Below are 25,524 nucleotides of genomic sequence, written 5' to 3' on the forward strand. Positions count from 1 at the left end.
ATTTTACAAAGAAGTCAGAGCAACAAAAAATAAGCCCAGCATTAAATCAAGCAAACCAAGAGGACTAAAAAAACAGAAAGGAGAAACCGTATTTGAAGAGAAACAGATCAGCAAAATATGGGAAGAATATTACGAAAAAATGCTATTCACTATGAAGAAGGGAGCACACTGCGATGAAGAAATAAAACCGTAGAAGATGTCGACGAAGTCGAAATTTTCACAGCAGAAGAAGTACAAAAACAAATATTAAAAACCTAGGAAACGGAAAAGCAGCAGGAGAAGATGAAAAAGTAGTGGAATTAAAAAAAATACGGAGGAAGAGAATTACATAAAGAAATAAACCAACTAATACAACAAATTATGGACAAAACTGACTACCAGACGATTGGAGCACATGTATTATAGTACCTATAATATATGAAAAAAAAGGAGATCGGGAGGAGTGCCAGAATTAAAGAGCAATAACTTTATTAAACACCACATATAACATTCTAGCAAACATACTAAACATGAGACTTAAATAATGCGCTGAACGAATATTAGGATAATACCAGAATGGATTCAGACCAAGGAGGTCGATGATTAATTTCACAATTTCACACATACAGTGAAACAAATAATTCAAAAATCTAGAGAATACAACAGAGAAATTCCCCGAATATTCATAGATTTTAAGAGCGCTTTTAATATAATCAATCAGACGAAAATGATGGAGGAGATAGAGAATGTTGGAATCCCAGAAATATTAAGACAAATTATGCTAACAGTAAACCTAAAGAACACCAAAGCAAGGATCAGTTTCAACGAACAACTTCTAAGGAGATAAATGTAATGGTATGGGAGCCCAAGCGGGGATTTTTGCAGTTACTCGAGCGCGTCAGATTATCATATGGGAGAAACCTGGTACCCTGCAGATGTACCTCTACCATATATTGGCTCTTAACACAGGGGAGTTCGTTAAGGGGGGCCCGAAAAAAAAAATCTGTCCTTAAAAAAACTCGAAATTGGCAGATTAAGATAAGGTAAGTTAAGTACATGCAAAAGAGTGTATATTTCAAAAATCTGACGATTTGAGCCGGGCGTAAGGAAATGGGTGGGTCCCAAAGTTTCACAAGAAAAAAGCGAATATTTCGTGAAATGGATGACAGATCGAAAAACTGAAAAATATGTGCGCAATATTTTTTAAAAATCTATCGAATGATACCAAACACGACTTCCCTCAGAGAGGGGTGGGGGTAAATTTAATAGTTTTAATACGAATCCCGCGATATTTCGCAAAATGAACATCAGATCGAAAAACTGTAAAATACACTTATTCAATATTTTTGAAAAATCTATCGAATGGCACCAAACACGACCCCCCATGGAGGTGGGGTGGGGGGTTACTTTAAAATCTTAAACGGGAGCCCCCATTTTTTATCGCAGATTTGGATTCTTTGCGTAAAAATAAGTAACTTTTATTCGAAACATTTTTTCGAATTATGGATAGATGGCGCTATAATCGGAAAAATCCATTTTCGAAATGGAAAATAAGTTAAAAAATGGCAAGCACCCACTTGGAAATGAAAATGAAAAAGGTCCTATGTAGCAAAGATTTAACATTAGCTCTTAAAGTACGCCTAACAAAATGTTACGTATATAGTGTACTATACTATGGACTGGAATCATGGACGTTAAATGTAGAGACAATGAGACGACTTAACGCCTTTGAAATGTGGACGTATAGAAGAATTATGCGAGTTTCCTGGGTAGATAGAGTTACGAACAATGACGTACTGGGAAGAATAGGTAAAGAGAAGGAAGTTGAACTTACAATTAAAGAAAGAAAACTACAGTACCTCGGACATGTGATGCGGGGCGAGAAGTATGGCATCCTGCGACTCATAATGCAGGGAAAGATAGATGGCAGAAGAAGCATCGGCAGAAGACGAATTTCATGGCTGAAGAACCTGAGAGAATGGTTTGGATGCAGCTCAAAACAACTATTTAGAGCTACTGCCTCAAAAATTAAAATAGCTATGATGATTGCCAACCTCCGTAGCGGAGATGGCACCTGAAGAAGAAGCACCCACTAAAATGGAAAATAATACTTAAGTTTTTTTGGTTTTAGGATCTAATAATCACAACCCAATAGGTTCCCAAAGCGCTCGAGTGACTGCACATTTAGCATACTTTGCTCCCCTATCATAAATAAATGAGTGAAATAAGGTGACTCTGTCTCCCCGACACTATTATTTAATCTGATATTGAAAGTAATCATAAGGAGGACAAACTTGTATCCACCTTTAGCTACTTGGGAGTAACAATATGGAAAACCGGAAAAGAGAGAACAGAGGAAAGAATTCTGAAAGGCAGAAAACATATGGAATGATTAGAAATCTGTTGAGAAACAAGACAAGTATAATATGAAATAATATAATACCTTAATAAGATCTGTTGATACATATGGGATGGAAACAACGACGATTAATAAGAAAGATGAACATAGCATTCCGAAATTTGAACGAACAATAATGAGAACAATACTGGACCACAATGTAATAAGAGAGGGAGAAATAATAATGAAAACAAATGCCGAAATTGAAGAAACAATTGAAATTGAAGAAAAAATACGAGACATTTTAGGCGTCCCGAGAGACTTTTTCGGGACACCGGGACAAATCGTTAAAAAACGGGAAATATCGTTTTTTTCGGGAAGTTCGGCTACCCTATTGTAAGTCATTGCTCATATTGTGATAAATATGACAACGCGAAAGTTAAGGATATTTGATTATATGAAAGTGTGTCAAAAACCCATTGAAATTGTGCGAAAAAGTAAATCCCATTTAAAATACATTGTTACTTCACGCAGACTTTAAACCCTTCACGCACTGCTGTCTATAATGACAGTTTTCACAAACTAAAAACTTATACATAATATGACATAAAAAGTAGATAACAATTATTTTGAACCTCCCAAATATAAGTTTTTGTAATTATGTATACATGTATTATACGCATGTAGTAGGTTTAACAATAAGTAATAAACAAACTAAACAGATTATTCTACAATAAAATTAACATCAAAAATAAACAAGTAGGGAACAGAACATATTTTGAAAACTAGTGTTTATATATTTTAAATCTTCTATTTTCAATAATTTCATTTTTTTCTTAAAAATTATATATAAAAAAAAATATACAAGGATAATGACTTTTCAAGTCGTTGATCAACTACGCAGCAACATTCTTCCATGTTCAAATTCAAATGCACGAATAGCTACTATACTAACGTTACCATATTGTAAAATGGTGACAATACTGATATACACAGCGTGCCCGCGCCGTCTCTGGAGCCGTCATTCCTTCAAAATTTTCAGTCTGGACCGATAGCGAGAATCATCTTTCGTTGCCAGAACTAGAAGTGGTAACGGAATATAATAACGTGCAACCCTGCAACGGATTCAAATGTATTCACATGTAATCTCGCCAATATTTTCGTGCGTCTAATTGGCTATTTACTGAATTTGGTAGGTACTACGTATTAACAAATATTTCTGTTGGTAAAAAATATAAATGGAATTATTTCATAGTAGTCATAAAATATTTATTTGCAAGATTTTTAACTGTTACCAGTGGTAACAGTCGTTACATGGACGCTTCGCCAGTGACGGCCTCCTTAATTCAGATGGACTTACCCAAGTTTTTTATGTATTTTGACCCGTAGAACACGAATTTTTTGGGTAACAGTTGATCCGGATGTCGATAAGATTGTTATAAACAAAGAACTTGAGGAATTACATAACATCGATTTTTCGCAAAATAAAACATTTTTTGTATTTCTTGGGTGATTCTCAGCAAAAAATGGTCTTACAAGCTTTTTCGTAGGATGCATAGTTTTCGAGATAAACGCGGTTGAACTTTCCAAAAATCGAGAAAAAGTGCAATTTTTAAACCCCAATAACTTTTGATTAAAAAATAAAATAGCAATTCTGCTTACTGCATTTGAAAGTTCAAGTCAAATTCTATCGGTTTTGATTATTTGCATTGCTAATTTTTTTTTTATTGTTAAACAAAGCTATAAACACATAGTGTTTCCCGTGCCAAATGCATGCGTTTTAATGTACGTAATCTACGTAGAAATTGTCTGTATGCGCGCCTACTGGTTCGATTTCAAATGAGAAATGCATTGAAAACATCATTCAATCACTATGTGTTTATAGCTTTGTTTAACAATAAAAAAATTAATTTTTAACAATGGAAATAATCAAAACCGATAGAATTTGACTTGGACTTTCAAATGCGGTAAGCAGAATTGCTATTTTATTTTTTGATCAAAAGTTATTCGGGTTCAAAAATTGCAATTTTTCGATTTTTTGAAAGTTCAACCGCGTTTATGTCGAAAACTATGCATCCTACGAAAAAACTTGTAAAAACATTGTTTGCTTAGAATGACCCAAAATATACAAAAAAATGTTTTGTTTTGCGAAAAATCGCTGTTATGTGATTCCTCAAGTTCTTTGTTTATAACAATCTTATCGACATCCGGATCGACTGTTACCCAAAAAATTCGTGTTCTACGGGTCAAAATACATAAAAAAAACTTGGGTAAGTCCATCTGAATTAAGGAGACCGTTGTACCCCCACTGGTGACAGGACTATAATGGACTTAGGATGCGATTAGTAATATTTCATTTGAAGGAATATAAGTTTAAGTCCAGATAAGATTATATACCTCTAAAGCAAACTGGACGTAGTATACATAGTTTCTCGTTTAATTTCGTTTCTAAAATCGTTTGGACTTAATATAGTATTCTCCCGAATAAATTACAATATTCCGATGCCGGTAATGCAATAATGTATTTTTCTGCAAAATTTGTCTTTGGATAGTATACTTCCCATACACAAAAATTGATAGCATGTGATGTCATCTGATTATAAAAGACAGCAAGTTTAGAAATATTAAGAAAATGTTAAAAATAAACATTTATTTAGCAAATAATAGAGAACATATTTAAACTTAAATATTCACAGCCCTCATTTTTGATGTAAGCATTTCAACATCTGGCGCCAGTCCAAGATAATAAAGAAATTTGTACGTTTTCTTTGTAAACCATCTTCCAAATTTTCTTATCCTAAAAAAAATCATACATTTATAAACTTTTGACATGTTATTTTGAGATATGTCAATTTGTTTCAAACGGCTCGTTCAAATGAAACGTATCTTGATCCAGAAACAATTTGTCGGTAAACATAACTACAAATAATTACGAGTACTACTATATTTAAGGTACATAGTCCATTGTTTCACCAACCGAAGCATACTCCTATTTAAAGAATGCTTGTGGCTGTAGGTCGAAGAATTCTTTTACGGAATTTTGTATTTCTTTTTCCATCTGAAAATGATTAGGTACCTTTTAACGCCCCCCCCCCCCAAAGATGTGAATATCGTAGAGCGATAAGTCGGAACTATAACGTGGATACTCTAATATCCTCTTATTTCTTTCGTTGTAGATTTTTTCACTTCTTCCGCGACATAAGGCCGAGCATTGTCGTGCAGAAGAATGACAAGCTTTTCTGGACGTTTTGGTCATATTACTTGATCAATCTTGTTTAAAGTTTCATTATACAGGTTTCCGTTAATATGCAGTCTAGGTTCCGTAAACTCCATGAGCCAGGGTCCTTCATGGTTGAAAAACATGTTAACATGACATTGTCCGCAGAAGATTGAAATTGGTATTACCGCACGCTGATTATATTTGGACGGATTGTTAACAACAAACGCCATTTTGAAATCACTATACTTAAAATAACATTCAAATACAACTGATAGGAACTGATGAACAGATTAGTGTGACGTGTACAAACAAAACTAACATTTTAGAACGTGTAACGTTTCTTGTTTTCTTTGAGAAACATTTCTCGGCTGTGTTCGAAATTTTTCTGATGGGTGGAAGGAGTGTGTAACGTTGCAAACGTCACATCTTTGCTATTCTATTTTTAAATAATTATTTTATTTTATTTTCTTTAATATTTCATTAATAATTATCTTCTGTAATTATTTTAACTTGTTTCCCCGTTAAAATATTGTTTGGCGCCCTCTTTCGTTATCCTCTATTTCCTATCTCTCTTACTGAACATACTTCATATTCTCTTACTCTCTAGGTATCTGTCTTTTGTGACGGAACGTGCCTGTCCATCTCCTACTATGCGCTGTCATTTCAATGACAGTGACAATAATGGAAAGGGAAAAATTAATTGATTTAAAAGCCGATGCAGGCTGATATTAGCGTTATTTTTAATTCCAAGCCATTATCTTCTCTTGGGTTTTTGGGAAATAAAATCAATCTTTCTCCCTTCGGGAAGCCTCCAGCCTCATACATCACCGGTGATGCCACTTTAAGGCCAAGAAGAACATGCATCCAACATCTGTAATGACTAACACCACCAAAACTGTAGCTGCAGGAACCGGAGGCCACAACATCCCAGGTCTACAATAAGTCAACAGCTGTACCATCCGACATCAAAAAGATCTACTGTCAAATACCAAAAACCATAAGTATAATCAAAGAATTGTTGGTTTTGGGCAATAATCTGAATATACAGTATGTCCCTGTAAGTTGTATCCATATGGAAAACTTTTTTATTATTAATTTTACGAAAAAAAGTTTTTCTTCATAAAAAGCTCTGCATGGTCCAAAACCTAAGATTCAACCATCAGATATCAAATTTTATGAATATTATACGGGGTATGTCAAAAAGTTTGAAGTTCACTCAAGAGTATTCTCCTTTTCATGAACATTTTTCAGTGCGTCACAAATTATAGAAAAAAAGGTAAGTCCGTGATAATACATATTTATGACATTTATTCTAACGTGACATTTTAGTTAAATCTGACAGTTGTCAAATTTTATTTTCAATTTGGAATAAAACCAAATCAATTGTGTCTATTGCATTTATAAAATGGTATTTTCTTTCATTTGTATAGTCTTATAAATTGTACAGATTATATTGATAATATTATTATTTTATTTAATAAATAATTCTTTTTTGATTATGGCGCCATCTATCGACAACTAGAATAATCACCGAACTAGAATAATTACCGAAGTATTCCCAGACGTGCCTTTTTTTCTGTCACATACAATTTAATGCGTTAGAGAGAAATCGAAAAACTGTGACGCACTGAAAGATGATCATGAGAAAAAGAATAAAGTAGCTTTATTTTTCACAATATTGAAAATTGCTATTATGAAAAGTTGTTTGGAATTAAAAACTATATTCTAATATGCAATTACATCCTACTAATTGAAAATTTTTTTTTTTGAAAAATTATGGATAACTAACATTATTTTCAGTAATTTTAATTCTAATAACTCTTTTATTATAAATTTTACGAAAAAAGTGATTCGAAATAAAAAGTTCTGCATGGTCTAAAATACTCTAAAACCTAAAAAAATCTTATGTCAATTTTATACGGGGTGTGCCAAAAAAGAAAAATTTAGATCAAAAGTAAAGTAACTTTATAGCTCAAAATATTTCAATAAGAAGGATGTAATTACATACTGAGACATGGTTTTTAATTCTTAATAACTTTTCATAATAACAATTTTCGATATTGTGAAAAATAAAGGTATTTTACTCTCGAGCCAAATTCATATTTTTTGACATACCTTGTATAAAATTGATAAAATTTGACATAAGATTGTTGTATTTTAGGTTTCAGACCATGCAGAACTTTTTATTAAGAATCACTTTTTTTCGTAAAATTAATAATAAATCAGAATTGAAATAACTGAAAATAATGTTAGTTATCCATTATTTTTCAAAAAAAAAAAATTTTCAATTAGTAGGATATAATTGCATATTAGAATATTTCCAAACAACTTTTCATAATAGCAATTTTCAATATTGTGAAAAATAAAGCTACTTTATTCTTGAGTGAAATTCAAACTTTTTGACATACCTCGTATAATATTCATAAAATTTTATATCTGATGGTTGAATCTTAGGTTTTGGATCATGCAGAGCTTTTTATGAAGAATGACTTTTTTTCGTAAAATTAATAATAAAAAAGTTTTCATATGGATACAACTTACAGGGACATATACTGTATATGTTATTGAATTTAATAAGTCATATTTAATTATATCTTTATTGAACAATAAACATGATTAGTTAAAATATGATATATAAATATATTTATTTATTATATATTTATATATCTATTTTATCTATATAATATATAATATAAATTTACAAACCACCAAAGATATGTTTCAATTGAACAAGCTTATAAAATAAAAGAATACTTACTGTAGAACAATTTCGAAATACATACTAGCAGGAACGTTAACTATAGTTTTAAGTATACTTGATTGTACTCCGTAAAAAGATTTTGTAGCTGTTCTTGCTAATGTGGTATATCTATCTATGGGATTACCATGCTGATAAGCAATGGCACGGATTGTATTCAAATTTCTAAAAGTTCAATAAAAAAGATCAGTGACAATATTTTTAATACACTTTCGTAATAAAGCCAAACAAATCGTAAATCGGCTACCATCAATACCACCACCCGCTACGGGTCTTCGAAGAATGAACATAGTATTTAAATACAAAGAAACGTTGTGTTTAGTACAAACAACATATGTACTAATAATGATTATTAGTTTTATATCGTTAGCAACGACATCTCGCCGGACTATCGAACCTATGAACCTATACACTCACCAGTAAAATTAACCGCCCACCTTGTAATTGTTTCAATTTGCAGAAATTTTCAATCTTGGACCACGTTTTATGACATATACGAAGAAAACTACCTTTGATGAAGAGAAAACAATAAAATTATCGAAAAAAAGTCGTTTATCAAGGAATGTTTAGCAAAAATCCAATTTTTAAAAATCTTCGAACAAAATTCAGACAAACATTCTTCTTCTTCTTCCTTCTTGTATGTAGACATTAGACATTAATGCTTTAAAGCCTGTTTCTTCTTCAATATTAGCCTCCTAAATTGTTTAAATTATCCCACCATATTTTTCTTGGGCTGCCAATACTTTTTCGTCCATTTGGTGACTTATCTCGTGCTATTCGTAGTATCCCATCCTCTGTCATTCTACTAATGTGTTCGTTCCACTCCTGTTTCCGTTTTGTCATCCATCCATTTATATCTTCAACATTGCATGATCTTCTTATGTTTTCGCTTATTTCTTTATCCAACAGACTTTTCCCTGATATTCGTCGAAGTATTTTCATCTGTTGTTTCTAGTAGTCGTCTCGTTTTAGATGTGTCAGGTCTTGTCTCCGCCGTGTATGTCAATATAGGTATAATTGCTGCTTTATAGATTCGTGCTTTTGTGTCTTATCTTATGTGTTTGTTCTTCCAGATGGTGTCATTAAGCTTTACTTGCTTTTAAGCTTTGTTTTCGTACTTCCTCTTCAACTTCTCCGTAACTGGTTATATCTATTCCCAGATATCTAAACTTTGCTTTCTGCTTTATTATGTTCCCATCAATTTCGATTTTACATCGTAGTGGGTATTTAGATGTTGTCATACACTGGGTTTTTTCTGCTGATATTATCATATTGTATTTTTTGGCTGTTGTATTGAAGATGTGTGTTAATCTTTGGAGATCGTCTTCTGTCTCGGCGATTAATGCGGCGTCGTCTGCATAACATAATATTTGGATTTCTTTGTTCGCCATCCTGTAACCATGACCTTTACGTACTGCCTGTATTATTTCGTCCATTATTATATTAAAGAGCAGTGGGCTTAACGAGTCACCTTGTCTGACTCCGATTTGTACTGATATAAACTGTGTTAGTTTTCCATTTATGTTTGCCTGTATTCGATTATGGAAGTAGATGTTTTCGATGGTTGTATAATATTGGTATGTTTCTTCTATACAGTAAGTGTAAGACGTCTTCGATTTGGATGCGATCGAAAGCCTTTGTCAGGTCTATAAAACACAGATATGCTGGTTTATTGTACTTGATGGTCTTTTCTGTGATTTGTCTTAGTACAAATACGGCGTCTACGCAGAATCTTCCGGATCTGAATCCTTGTTGTTCATCTGATAAAGTTGTTAGTTTATTGATTTTATTAGTTAGGACTTTTGTGGTTAGCTTAAGTGCGGTGTTCAGTAGATTTATACCTCTATAATTGTTGGGGTCTTCTTTGTCTCCTTTCTTGAACATTGGTATCATTATGCTGTTTCTCCATGCGTCTGGTATCTTGCAGTGCAATATTAGTTTTTGTATAAGTTTTGTCATCTCTAGGGTTATACTTTCTCCTCCGTATTTTAGAAGCTCGTTGGTTATTCCGTCTGGTCCTGGGGACTTCCTATTTTTGAGTGAATTTATGGCTATCTCTACTTCCTGAAAACTGATTTCCATTTCGTGTGTTAATTCAGGTACGTTATTGTGTTGATTATTTTCCTTTCCTTTAAACAGTTCCGTCAAGTATCTTTCCCATTCGTTTACTGGTATGTTATTGTATTCCTTCAATTCTGCCATTTCTTTCCGTTGGTTTCTCATGAATCTCCATATTAGTTTTTGTGTACCGTAGAAGTCGCTTTTCATCCCTTTTGCAAACTGTTCCCAGTGTTCATTTTTTTGTTCTTCTTACCAATTGCTTCGTTTCACTTCGTATTCTTCTATAGGTATCTCTGGATTCCGGAGTATTTGATGATTTATATTTCGTGTAGGCCTCTCGTTTCTCTTTACATTTCTGTTTTATTTCTTTTCTGAATCATGGTGTATTGTGGTTTCTTGTGTTCAGTATGACTTTGCGTTTTCCTAGAGCTTCTGTTGCTGCCTCTTCAATGTTGATTTTAATTTTCTCCCAGCTCGCGTTTATATCTTCGATGTCGTCTATTGGTTTCAGCTGTATCTTCTGTGCTAGCCTCGTTTGGTACATTTCTCTTGTAGAGTCGTTCCACAGTGATTCTACATTGAATTTTTCCTGGGTGATTTCCTGTATAAAATGTTTTGGTGTTATTTTAATTCTTAATTTTGCTAGGACTAGTTTGTGTTCACTCCCTAAGTCTGCTTAGTTTAAAGTTCGAATATCTAGAATCTGCTTTGGGTGGATTTTTCTATTAGTGACTATAAATAATAATCATAGATTTGTGTCCCCTGGAGTTTTCAAGCGTATATTTATACCGAAGCTTATGGTCGAAAAATGTATTATTAATTCTCAGTTCGTTAAAAGCACAGAGATTAGCCACGAGTTCTCCATTCGCGTTGACATGGTTTTCATTGAATCTTTTTTTTACTCCTGGAACTATTTCATTTCCGATTCGTGCATTTAAGTCACCCATAAGAATTAAGGGTTCTTCATGAGGTATTTCATCCAGGACGGTTCGCAACTGTTCGTAGAATCCCTCTCGTTCCTTCTTGGGTTTGTAGTCCTCGGGGCTATAGATAGATATGACATTTAATTTTTGGTAGTCCATTGCGATGTTCATATGTATTATTCTTTCGGAGATATAACGACAGTTACTTATGTTGTCTTTAAATTTTTTTATGGACAAGTCTACCTATGCCTGCTCGTTCTTCTTTCTTCACTCCACTATATGCTAAAATATATTGGTTATAGTCTCTTTGACCTTTACCTTTCTTCTTGGTTTCTTGGATTGCACAAATGTTTATGTTTTTTTATCAGTTCTTCTATTATCTCTTGGTCTTTGTTGTTGAAAGAAGTGATGTTCCATGTTGCTAATCTGATTGTGGGCTTATTTTTCCTTCTCGTTTTCCTAGTCTTTGCGTGGCTCGTCATCTTAGGTTCCGTCGGGTTCCGAGGCTTTATATCGGTTCCACAAACATAATTTTGAAAATCATAGTCTAATTTAAAAAATATAAGGATTAATAATGAATGTTGCCGCCTCTGGTCCTTAGGACTTCTTGGAGCCGGTTAGGCAATCCATTCACGATATCCTGGATATCCGATTGGGGATATTGTGCCACTCCTCTACTGCAGCTGTCTTGAGCTCTCCGAAGGATGTAGGAGCTGAAATACGGTACGGAATGCTATCAGACGATTTCGGTAGACAGATTCATACACCCGCAGACTAGATCAAGGTCAACATCGATGGACCACAATTCGAGATGGCCGCTTCTGAAGCTCTTACTCGTCATTTTGAGGTGAGAAATGATAGTGTGAGTGAACATACCATTAGAAGAAGACTGGCAGAAAGAAATCTGAGGGCTTTTCGTCCAGCTCGCGCCCCACAGCTGCTCCCACAATACCGTAGAACTATACTTGGCTTTGCGCGAGAACATGCTGACTAGACTGTGGCGAAATGGAAGCGCACATAGTGTTCTCAGATGAGAGCAGGATACTGCTAAGAGATCCAGATGGACGTCAGCGTGTCTACAGGCGTCAAAATGAAAGATTTGCCCCATGAACTATAACCGAAACAATGGCTAACCGAGGAGGGTCAATAATAAATTGGGGAGGTATCTCTTACAGAGCTCGTACCGATCTTGCTGTGTTCTTGTAGTGCTACTAACCTGGCTTGAACTATGGAAAATTAACGCCGAAAAATAGACAGCAGTTACTGTCACGAGAAGAAGACAAAGACGCCGCCAAGTACACATCAATAGTATTCCAATTCCACAAAAATCTGAAGTAAATAATTTAGGCTGCATCTACATCACAAGCTTTCTTGGAAATCCCATATCAAAGCCAAACGGCCACAACTACACATAAAAGTTAGATAAATGTACTGGCCACATGGAAATAAGTCGCAACTCCCACTCGAAAATAAAATGATGATTTACAGGATCATCCTCAAACCAATTTGGTCTTAAAGAATTGAACTCTGGGGTTGCAGAAAACATTCCAACACCAAGATTCTACAAAATTTTCAGTTGAAAACCCTTCGAACAATAGCCAATGCTCCATCGTACGTTTACACCCATACAATACACAACGATCTTCGTATTCCATTCATAAGAGAAGTCATTGACCTTCAGGCAAACAGAGCCAAAGAAAGAAATTCCACAAATGATTGCCAAATCTTAAAAAAATTATACCAACCATCACTACCTGCTAGACATCTAAACAGAAACTGAACAGAACATCTAAACGTATAGAACAGAACCTGCTCGAAGACCTTGGGGATTAGGTGAAGACTTGGTGAACCGTTAATGGACGGTACCCACTACAAGCCACATACTACTCATCATATTTTACTATACCGGGTGGTGAATTGGAAAACGGGCCATAGGAAACCCAATGTAAAAATCTAAATTGTTGAATTCCTGCTTCCCTAATTATTTTGCATCAAAAGTCATGAGAAACTATTTGTAGAGGATTAAAATCTGTATTAAAAACAAAAGTTAAAACTGTTCTACGATTTAAACAGAGTCCAAAATTTTTAAAAATAGAATACATTTGCCATACCTAAGTAAGTGCGTAAAAGTAAGGCCACACGTTACTATTTCTGACAGTACGCAAACTATTGACTGAATAAAACATCTTTATTATTACTACTTTCTCCTCAACTGATGACATCTTTTCGACTTTATTGTTTTTAAACAATAAAAACGATAAAATAAAAATACTGACAGTTCAAAATATTGTTAATATAATAATTTCATTGAGACCGAAGGCAACCTTATACACATTCTTGCTTTGTGTGTGGCCTAAATTTGGTAAATACTTTGATACAATTTATTATATTTTACAAAATTTTGGAATGTGTTTAATTCGTAGAACAATTTTAACAATTGTTTTCAATAAAGATTTCAATTCTCTACAAATAGTTTCTCATGTCTTTTGATGTAGAATAATTAGGGAAGCAGGAATTCAACAGTTTAGAATTTTACAGTGAGTTTCCTATGGCCCGTTTTCCAATTCACCACCCTGTATACTCTTGTAGTACTGATTAGATTATAATTAGCTATAATAAATAAATAAAAAAAAAACAAATAAAATTCTAATAGTCAGCAAAAGTGTAATAATTACTAAAAAGGGCAGTTCCCTAGGTTGACTGTATACCATATAGTTAAAAAACTCTAACATGAAGTAAAAACCACTTTTATGTAATAGATATTAATTTATTAAAAATTTTAAAAAATCCCAATAGTATGGTATAGTTAGACCCAAACCCAGACATCCAAAGTGAAAGTTATCCTCCAACACCAAATTGTTCTATATGGTCCATATAATCTTCAGAAAAAAGTCACACCATTTTGAGCGTCGGGTTTGGGAGGGAGAGGGGGAGAAATCTGTAAATTCGTAGTTTTTTACGTTTTTCGTCAATATTTCTAAAATTATTAGATATTTATTTATTTATTATAATAGATAATACACAAAACAAAAACATTGCACTCCACACCTGTACACATTACATAAGAATTATTGTCAAGGCAAGGAGCGCTGTATAATTATCATAAAGTATTACAAAAATTAAAAATATGAGACTAAACAAATAAAGAAATAAGCATTGACAAATTAAATTAATCAGAAACATTCAATATATAAACAAAAAAAAGAGAAAATAAAATAAAAATAAAAATATAAAAACACTGGAAGTACAACAAACATTGCCAATTGGTTTCTAGGTCTTAATTTTAATATAATGGATTAATAATCTCTTAAAGATAGTTGCATTATGGCTATTTTTAATATGATAAGGTATATTATTGAACTGTACAATTCCTTTATGAAACAAGTTTTTCATTGAACTGGACTTGTTGGTTGTTCTAACATAAAAATTTATTGAATTTGCAGCTCTAGTGCTATGATCATGAATATTTGCTATCGGGACCAACTGACTGTTCAAATACTCAGGCAATAACTGGTTTACCATCTTAAATAAGAATGTCATAGATTGGACATACATAAAATGTTCAACTTTTAACCAATTTAAAGTTTTCAGCATATCTTGAATTCGAGTATATCGATTGCATCTCAATATTACTCGCATAGCCTTATTTTGGAGAATTTGAAGCCTGTCATAATTAGAACATCCTGTATAAATCAATGAACAACAATATAAAAAGTGAGGTAATATTAACGAATTATAAATTGTTAATTTAGTTTGAAATGTCAAAAATGGTGATACTCTTCGAAAAAAACCTATTTTTTTCCCTATCTTTCTGCAAATGTAATCAACATGTTTACTAAACTAAAAGTTAGTTCCCTATCCAATATAACCCCAAATACTTTATTTCCTGAACCATTTCCAAACTTAAGAATTTCCCGAAAAGAGTATTATTACCAATAAACATGTATTTGGATTTTAACTCATTGACTTTCAATTTGTTTAACTTAAATCTTTCAGTTAATAAATGCAATTCACGATTCATCGTGTCCACTACATCTACAAAATCTTCCCCATAAAAATATATAAATGTGTCATCAGCAAAAAGATGAATTTTACATTTGCTTAATACGTTTCCCAAATCATTAATGTATAATATGAAAAGTAGAGGTCCAAGTACACTGCCTTGCGGCACACCAATATCATTTAACTGTGGATTTGACATTTCACTATTTAATTTAGTCCTTTGGTACCTATTTGACAGATAATTTTCCAGCCAATTAAAAACTGTCCCGTTAAAACCATATTTCTTTAATTTCAAAAGAAGTATATGACGATCTATTGTTTCAAATGCTCTTTTGAGATCTATAAAAACTGCGCATATACCGACTCCTGTCGTATCTAAAATACTTTTCATATCTGAGACAACTAACTGTAATGCGGTCTCACATGAATGAGAATTTCTAAATCCAGACTGGTAATTATACAGGATATTATTTGAAGTAATAAATTTAATCAGCTGATTGTACACCACAATTTCTAAAACTTTTTCACAAAATGGGAGCATATTTATTGGACGTAATTGATCAAGTTTATTAGTATTAGGAACTTTTGGAACAGGAACTATAGTTGATATTTTAAATTGCTTGGGCACCAGGCCCTGCTCTAAACTCATATTAATTAAATTTAATAAAGGATAACCTAACACATGAAATAGTTTTTTGATAATATCAAGACCTACTTCATCCGTACTATTTTTTTTATATTGAAATTTGATTATATCATATAGTTGGTTTAGTGATATGCTCTCAAAAGTTTCAAAATTTACATCAGATGAAACAACTGTCTGCAAATTTAAATTAATATCACTATTTTGGTCAAAACTTACAATAATATCTTTAATACTATCAACATAATATTGATTTAATATGTTTGCCAAATTTACACTATATGTTACACCTTCATGTTCAAGACTTTGAAATTGTGATATAGTTTTATTAGTTCCTACTAACTGTTTGAGATGTTTCCACATTTGTTTAGAATTACCCCTATTCCTATCAATATTTGACTCATAAAATCTAATTTTAACTTGTTTTAAAATTCTAACACAGTTATTTCTTTCAATTTTATAGTTATTCCAATCTACGCAATCGTTTGTAAACAAAAATCTTTTATAAGCAAGATTTTTATTCTTAACTGCCAATTTACAAGTGTTGTCAAACCATTTATTACCAAAGTTCTTAACTTCCACAGTTTTAACTGGTGACACTCTATTCAAAACATCTACGATATTATTGATGAAAGTATCAGTAACTTCATCGATGTTTACCGAAGAATATGCCTAATCTTTTTCAATCAACATGTTTACCATATTATCATATATTATTTTAGAACGAATTTGTTTTGTTTCAATGACTTCACTTTTAGTTACTTTATTATTGAGTACATGGACAATACAGTGATCAGATATTATGTAATTTTTTTCTACATGAGCAGTTAACGTATAGTCATTACTTATGACAAGATCAATCATAGATTTTGAATCTTTAAAAATTCTTGTATATTCATTTACAAGTTGCTGCATTCCATTATTGTCTATATATTCTTTCAATTTACTCTTACCCTGACAATTTTTATCATAATGTATGTTGAAATCTCCAGCAATGACTATACTACAACTACTATGTGATTCATAATAATCATCCATCCACTTGAAAAATACATCAATGAATTCACTTATACTACCACTTGGCGATCTATAAATACCCACTATTCCATAATATGATCCATTAATTACAACATCCAAAGACAAAACCCACAAACTCTTGTCAATAATAAATGTTTTGATATTATTGACTTTTATGTATTCTTTCGTATAAATTAGAACTCCTCCTGTATGACGACTACTAGAATCACAACGCGCCACTACATATTCAGGGATCTGTAGCTCAGAATCTGAAAAATCGCTAGTGATACAAGTTTCCGTTAAACATAAAATGTGTGGGTCATATACCTGAACATAAAGTTTGATTTCATCGCAATGTTTATAGTAACTTTCAGCATTAATACAAGAAAGAAGAAGATTATCTGTACACTTTTTATTTGTGCGTGTAATATTTGAAGGCGTCTTTGATGGCTAGATATTATACCCTATTCTTTCTTTGGCTTTTAATAACTGTCTTTGATAACTACTACAATTTCTATCAAATACATTATGGTTATAATTAACATGTTTAAGTTTAAGAATTTCATTTGCATATTTACAGTTAACACAAGTAAAATTATCGTTAGTAATTCTGCACTCATCTTTTTTGTGTTGACCTCCACATAATGGACAAACATCCTGTAAGTACATTTATCCGCGAAATGTCCAAATTTCCAGCACCGAAAACAACGAATAATATTTACGTGTTCAAAAAATCTGTAGCTATTCCATCCTATATGTATTTTTTCCTTTTCATTAATTAGATAATTAAATATATCTGCTGAAATTTCCACTATTACATTAAGTGCATTACGGTTATTAGTTTTCGATTTATATTTACGTAATATTTTAATGTAAGTTTCTATACCGTCAGTCAAATTTTGTTTTTTAAAACTATCAACAAAGCTGTCAATATCTTCAATGTCTTTTTCCTGGACATTTATGATCTTGATCTTAGGTTTAGATATACTTGCAATTTTTATCTCATAATCTGCTCCAAGAACTTTTTCAGCATTAATTTTCAAATTATCCAAAGACTCCTTATTATTACAATGAATTGCAATCGACCCTTTAGCACAAGATTTAACATTTTCAACCGACACATTTATATCAACTGGACTAAATTTTTGTGCTAATACAGTTTTTGTTGTTAAACAATTTTGATTTTGATTTTTTGGTTTTATAATAAGTGGTTCGGTTTTTTTCGTTTTTACAACATCGCTCCATTGACGCTGACTGTTTGTTAGTGTACCATTATTTTCAATAAGATCAATTAACTTACAAGTTTTTTCCAATACTTCTTTTGTTTTCTTTTCATTAAGTTGATATTCAGACTCGTTTTTGTTAAGTCTATTTTTAGCTATCACAAAGCAATTGTCACAAAACCACTTTAAATTAACACAATCTTGTTTAATTTTTAACACTTGATCTTTCACTTTAGCACAATGCAAATGATATGGTTTAATACACAAATCGCAAACGATATACTTATTATTTACAATAAAATTATCAGCACATTGGACACACGTCTGTATGCCCGGCGCCATCTTTGACTACTATGCGGTTTAGCATGAACAACTCTCTATGCAAAATTGTTCTACATTAAATTTTAAATAAAAAAGGCCCTATGCATAACCCTTCTAAAATGAACGGTTCCAAAGTTACGGAGGTAGTATAGTATAATTGGTCCAAAAAATGGCCTAACCCAGACATCCAAAGTAAAAGCTTTCCTTTAACACCAAATTGTTCTATATGGTCGACATATTGTTTAGTAAAAAGTTACACATTTTGAGCATCCGGTTTGGGGGAGGAGATGGGGAGAAGTCGGTAAATTAGTAGTTTTTTTACGTTTTTCGTCAATATTTCTAAAACTATGCTTTAGCGGAAAGAATGTCATATAGAACAATGTTCTACATAGAATTTAAAACAAAAAAGGTTCTATACATAATTGTTATAAAATCAACGGTTCCAGAGTTACGGAGGGTGAAAAGTGGAGGTTTTCGATACTTTTTATATTTACCGATTTCTCCCCCTCTCCCCCCAAACCCGACGCTCAAAATGGTGTGACTTTTTTCTGAACATTATGTGGACCATATAGAACAATTTGGTGTTGGAGGATAACTTTCACTTTGGATGTCTGGATTTTTGGTATAGTTATACCATACATTGCCCAAAAAATATAAAAAGTATCGAAAACCTCGACTTTTCACCCTCCGTAACTCTGGAACCGTTGATGTTATAACAATTATGTAAAAAAGATTTTTTGTTTTAAATTTCATGTAGAACATTTTTGTATATAACATTGTTTACGCTAAAGCATAGTTTTAGGAATATTGACGAAAAACTTAAAAAAAAACTACTAATTTACCGGCTTCTCTCCCATCTCCCTCCCAAACCGGACGCTCAAAATGGTGTAACTTTTTACTGAACAATATGTGGACCATATAGAACATTTTGGTGTTGGAGGAAAACTTTTACTTTGGATGTTTGGGTTAGACCTTTTTTTTGGACCAGTTATACTATACTACCTCCGTAACTTTGGAACCGTTGATTTTAGAAGGGTTATGCATAGGGCCTTTTTTATTTCAAATTTAATGTAGAACAATTTTGTGTAGAAGGTTGTTCATGCTAAACGGCATAGTTTTAGAAATATTGGCGAAAAACATACTGGACTTTTATACAAACTCAAATGTATTCTTCCAACCCCCTACTACCTAATCATGAAATCCTACATTGAAGATCGTTACTTCCAAGTAAAATATAACACAGCAACTTCCACATATTTTCCCATTAAATCAGGTGTACCACAGGGTAGTGTCCTGGGCCCTCTCCTTTACCTATTATTTACCGCAGATATCCCAACCACTGAAACAAACCAAATCTCAACATTCGCTGATGACACCACAATAATCGCTGTCAATGAGGACCCTATTATCGCGTCTGCACAATTGCAAAACCACCTTGACCAATTGGGAACATGGCTCAACAAATGGAAGGTGAAAGTAAATGAAACGAAGTCAACCCAAGTTACATTTACAAACCGAAGGGATGTATGTCCAACAATAACACTAAATGATACACAATTACCAGTCAGCATACAAGTCAAATATTTGGGACTAACCCTTGACAAAAGATTAACATGGAAGCCGCACATTCAAGCCAAGAAAACCCAGATCAACATCAAAATACGACAAATGAGCTGGCTTATTGGTCGAAAATCAAAACTCAATATTGAAAATAAACTGCTCCTGTATAAAACTATGATAAAACCAATTTGGACCTATGGTGTTCAACTCTGGGGTTGCTCAAAGCCACCAAATATCAAGATAATACAAAGAGTCCAATCAAAAATATTGAGGATGATATTCAACGCACCCTGGTATGTAAGCAATAAAACCCTACACGAGGACTCAGCTACACCCTTGGTAGAGGAAGAAATTCCAAGTATCACAAAGAGCTACCTTGATGGACTGAGAAGTCATCCAAATGATGAAGCAAGACTGCTGAACACTCCTCCCGAATTCGCAAGACGACTGAAGAAACTATGGCCAACAGACTTAATAAATTAAATATACATATTGTGATCAAATGTAAAAAATTATAATAGGAGGGTTGCCACAGGGCAGCTTCTCCCTCATGTATTTAACATTCAAACTATTTGCTTATAGCTTCGATGAAGCAGATTGTAAATTAAAATATGTAATAAAAAAAAGGAATATTGACGAAAAACGTAAAAAAACTACTAATTTACCGATTTCTCCCCCATCTGCCCCCCAAACCGGACGCTCAAAATGGTGTAACTTTTTACTGAACAATATTACTATTATTACTATATACCATACAGAACAATTTGGCGTTGGAGGAAAACTTTTACTATGGATGTTTGGGTTAGGCCTTTTTTTTGGACCAGTTATACTATACTACCTCCGTAACTTTGGAACCATGCATTTTAGAAAGATTATGCATAGGGCCTTTTTTATTTCAAATTTAATGTAGAACAATTTTGTATAGAGGGTTGTTCATGCTAAACCGCATAGTTTTAGAAATATTGACGAAAAACGTAAAAAACTACGAATTTAATGATTTCTCCCCCCCCCCCCCCAAACCCGACGCTCAAAATGGTGTGACTTTTTTCTGGACATTGTGTGGACCATATAGAACAATTTGGTGTTGAAGGATAACTTTCACTTTGGATGTCTGGATTATGCCATCTTTTGGATCAACTATACTATACTACAATGGATTGAATAAAATGTGTCCAATTCAGAACGTTTTAGGGCCTAGCAGTCCATAACCAGTGAATTCAAATACTTGCTAAATAGCCCCAGAACCAAACAATGGTTGAAATTATAATTCAATCTACATTATGTTGAAGTAATATTGAACAGGCTAAAAGCCGATGTTAAAAGATATAACCTCCGGTAACATGGTGATACTCTATCAAAAAACTTAATCAACCATCCTAGGCCAACGTTGACTACCAAGTTATTAGCTTAATAACTTGGTTAGGAGAGAGTAGGAATGCGCACACCCACACATATCTAATAATAGAAGTAATAACCTCGAAATCCCGATAATATGCTGGTGTTTACGAGCCAAATGCAAAGGCTGACAAAATGTTGTGCTTCAAAGACTACATTACATACACCTAAGATCTATAAAAATCCATAAAATAAAGTAATTAAAGTTGGTAACTTTACCTTAAAACTAATAAAAGTGATCTAGGCATCTGTTTTAGGCACGCCATAACAGTGTCGAATCTATTTTTTGCAATTTCAGTCAGATGTTGTAAGTCCTCTTCGGAAAGATGCACCTTTAATTGGAAACCTTGAGCTTTCAGGGGGGATTGTGTCAAAATTTCGGCAAAAACTTCGTAATCTGAAAAAGCAACATTTTAGTTAATGTGTATAAACAAAGAAAACAGTATATTTCAAACAGTCAATAACAATACTTAATTTTTATTAACAATACAATAACAGTTGACAAATATATTCAATTGCCTTTTTCGTCCCAACTACTCCCAACTAAAAAATCGGAGGGATTGTCACTTTAGGATCTGGTTCCGGCATTCCTCCACCAGATGTTTAATCGTTTGTCTTGTAGCTCCGTAATTGCAATTTGGGGAAGCATTTTCCCCGCCAGCAAACTGAGTCGGAGTACCTACCAAAGTTCATTTTTATTCTGTCGGTGTGGCCCAGATTCTTCTTGGTTGGTCGAAATTCTCTGGCTTCCTTGTAGTACGAGAGTTGTCTTTTTAGTCTTGCATATAGCCATATAGACAAAAATTATATAGACTTAACGTACCAAGGCCGGTCGTCCATTGGAAGCGTAGTCGCGCGACTCGTAGGTAGCGCGTATACGTCCATGTATGCGCGATAATGCGACTAAACGACTAGTATCATTCACTGCAGGCGACTGTATACTACTTAGTTCGCGACTGTCAAACTTACTCTCATCATCAAAAGAAACGGTTTGAAATCATCAGCGAATAGTCGACCAGCGCGAGTAGAGGGGATAGCACTGGTGACTGTATTATGTTCTCTCACTGACCAACTGTTTGCTGACGGTTTCTGACTAGTTTGACTGTTTGCTAGAACAAACCTATAGTTTGCAAAAGAATAATTTATTACACAAATATGTATGTTATTTATTAATAACTTTAAAAAGGTTGGTACCTTTGTACAATGGCCTCCCCTTTAACGGGAATCGACTCTTCCATATATAGTCTAAGAGCTGGGAGCGGATTTTGTGCGTGATAAGTAATATGAAAAAACTATACGTGGATATGTTGAATTAGTGTGTACATGATTTTCACCAGCGGCCGGAAACCAGAGTGGGGGCCGAGGGTAGTTATAAGGGGTCAAAGTCGCGGTTTTTATTATTTTTTTTTATGACGCTCATGATCGAGATAGTGCACCAAAATTTGGGTATAAGTAGACCATGACATAAGTAAGTAAAATCTCCAGAGCCGGAAACCAGAGTTGGGGAGGAAGGTAGTTATAAGGGGTCAAATTCCCGCTTTTTATTATTTTTTTTTGTGACGCTCATGATCGAGATAGTGCACCAAAATTTGGGAATAAGTAGGTCATGAGGTAGCTAAGTAAAATATCCAGAAGTGGAACGCTGCGTGGCCGACAAAGGGGTGGGGCAGGGGTGAATATAAAAAAATTTAAGGGGTTTTTTGTGACGTTCTTGATTGAGATAGTGCACCAAAATTTGGGAATAAGTAGATCATGACATAACTAAGTAATATCCCCAGAGGCGGAAACCAGAGTGGCGGACGAGGGTAGTTATAAGGGGTAAAATTCGCGGGTTTTATTATTTTTTTTTGTGGCGCTCATGATGGAGATAGTGCACCAAAATTTGGGAGTAAGTAGGTCATGACGTAACTAAGTAAAATCTCCAGGGGCGGAACGCTGCTTGGGGTACAAAGTGGTGGTAGGCAGGGGTGTCACAATGCCATGAGCGTCACAAAAAAAAATAATAAAAACGGCGACTTTGACCCCTTATAACTACCCTCGTCCCCCACTCTGGTTTCCGGCTCTGGGGATTTTACTTAGTAATGTCATGGTCTACTTATTCCCAAATTTTGGTCCACTATCTCAATCACGAACGTCGCAAAAAACCCTTTATATTTTTTATATTCACCCCTACCCCCACCCCTTTGTCGGCCACGCAGCGTTCCGCCCCTAGCGATTTTACTTAGTTACGCCATGACCTACTTATACCCAAATTTTGGTGCACTATCTCGATCATGAGCGTCACAAAAAAAATAATAAAAAGGACGACTTTGACCCCTTATAACTACCCTCGGCCCCCACTCTGGTTTCCGGCCGTTGGTGAAAGTCATGTACACAACTAATGTAACATATCCCCGCATAGTTTTTCCATATTACTTATCACGCACAAAATCCGCTTTTATCTCTCCCACTAATATTGTTGGCGATTCAAATTTACACGAAATATTTACTATACTTTATCAGTATCTAATTACATTTTTCGCCAAATTAAAAAAAAATCATTAAGTAATTTTTTAATCAAAATAATTTAAAGATTTATGTAACTTTATATTTACTTGGTTTAATTTGTTAATCCTAAAACTATAAGCGAGCTCGCATACCGAATCAATATCCTACATCGCATGTGGCATGCATTGCGAAAAGATACGCACTGAGTGTCACATCTGGTTTTCGGTGAATCTTCGGTGACTTTCGGTGGAATTTCGTTCAGCGAAAACCAGATGTGACACTCAGTGCGTATCTTTCCGCAATGTATGTTTATGTGATGTAGGGATATTGCTTTGGTTTGTGAGCTCCCTAAGAAGTACTCACTTTTGTCGGCACTCTGCAAGTGCCACGCTCTATTTTTTTTATTTTTCGTTTACATTGTAATTATATATTATAAAATAATAATACTAAAAAACTCGTATCACTAGCACCTACTTCTTCTGCAACTTTCGACCACAATTTCCTTTGAACATCACGTGAATGATATCTCTCGTCTTTCTTGTTCCACAACGGAGACTTTTCATTAACGGCACTAATAAGTTTTTCGTTATTAATTTATTCACTTTTATTTAGCGTATGTATACGTCACATGTGTATAAACAAAGATAACAATATATTTCAAGCAGTCGATAACACTACTTAATTTTTATAAACATATACAATACAATACAGTTGACAAATATATTCAATTGGTTCTTTCGTTCCAAGTACTCCCAACTAAAAATCGGAGGGATTGTCACTTTAGGATCTGATCCGGCATTCCTCCACCAGGTGTTTAATCGTTTGTCTTGTAGCTCCGTAATTGCAATTTGGGGAGGTATTTTTCCCCGCCAGAAAACTGAGTCGGAGTACCTATCAAAGTTCATTCTTATTCTGTCGGTGTGGCCCATATTCTTCTTGGTTGGCCGAAATCCTTTGGCTTCCTTGTAGTACGAGAGTTGTCTTGCATATAGCCATATAGACAAAAATTATATAGACTTAACGTACCTTATTGCTTTTCAAAATATGTCCCACCAAGATCGATACACTTTTGCATACGTTCAAACCAATTGGTAAATCAGTTATTCCAGTCTTCAAGCGACACCTGCAAAATCGCTGCCCATGCATCTTTATCTTTGGGAACGTGAAAAAGTCGTTAGGTCGGGGCTATAGGATGGTTTAACAACTCGGTGTTTTAAACTATTCCGCGTTCCACTCCAATTTAGCGGCTAAATGCAAAACTTAAAATGCAAATGGGTCTTAAAGAATGAAAAAATACAACAATACTTAAAAACAAGAGTGTTTGACCAGTGCATACTCCCAATTCTCACATACGCATGCCAAGTATTGACCTTGGGCCAAAGCAAACATGGATAAAAGAGAAGACACAAAGAGCCATGGACAGAGCAATGTTAGGAGTAAGATTAACAGATAAAAAGCAAAACAACTGGGTAAGAAATAAAAAAAATATCAAAGACGCAGGACAACATATAACCAGGCTAAAATGCAGCTTCGCAGGTCATAACGCCAGACAAACGGACAATAGGTGGAATACCACGATGCAACAATGGAGACCATG

At 33.8% G+C, this 25,524-nt stretch overlaps 1 protein-coding gene across 3 annotated transcripts in view; it reads right to left on the bottom strand.

Annotated features, from left to right (window-relative positions):
- Nucleotides 1-4,952: 4,952 nt before the first annotated feature.
- The window catches only part of LOC126892368 (uncharacterized aarF domain-containing protein kinase 5), an 83,378-nt gene continuing 62,806 nt past the window's right edge, over nucleotides 4,953-25,524 (bottom strand). For all 3 annotated transcript variants that reach the window (XM_050661891.1, XM_050661889.1, XM_050661890.1), the window contains exons 7-9: nucleotides 21,660-21,837; nucleotides 8,296-8,460; nucleotides 4,953-5,114 (exon numbers count right to left, since the gene is read on the bottom strand). In XM_050661891.1, the coding sequence (XP_050517848.1) occupies nucleotides 5,000-5,114; nucleotides 8,296-8,460; nucleotides 21,660-21,837 (458 nt within the window). In that variant the 3' untranslated portion in view covers nucleotides 4,953-4,999. The remainder of the gene's footprint in view (nucleotides 5,115-8,295; nucleotides 8,461-21,659; nucleotides 21,838-25,524) is intronic.

The sequence above is a fragment of the Diabrotica virgifera genome, chromosome 9, assembly GCF_917563875.1.
Source record: "Diabrotica virgifera virgifera chromosome 9, PGI_DIABVI_V3a".
Lineage (NCBI taxonomy): Eukaryota > Metazoa > Arthropoda > Insecta > Coleoptera > Chrysomelidae > Diabrotica > Diabrotica virgifera.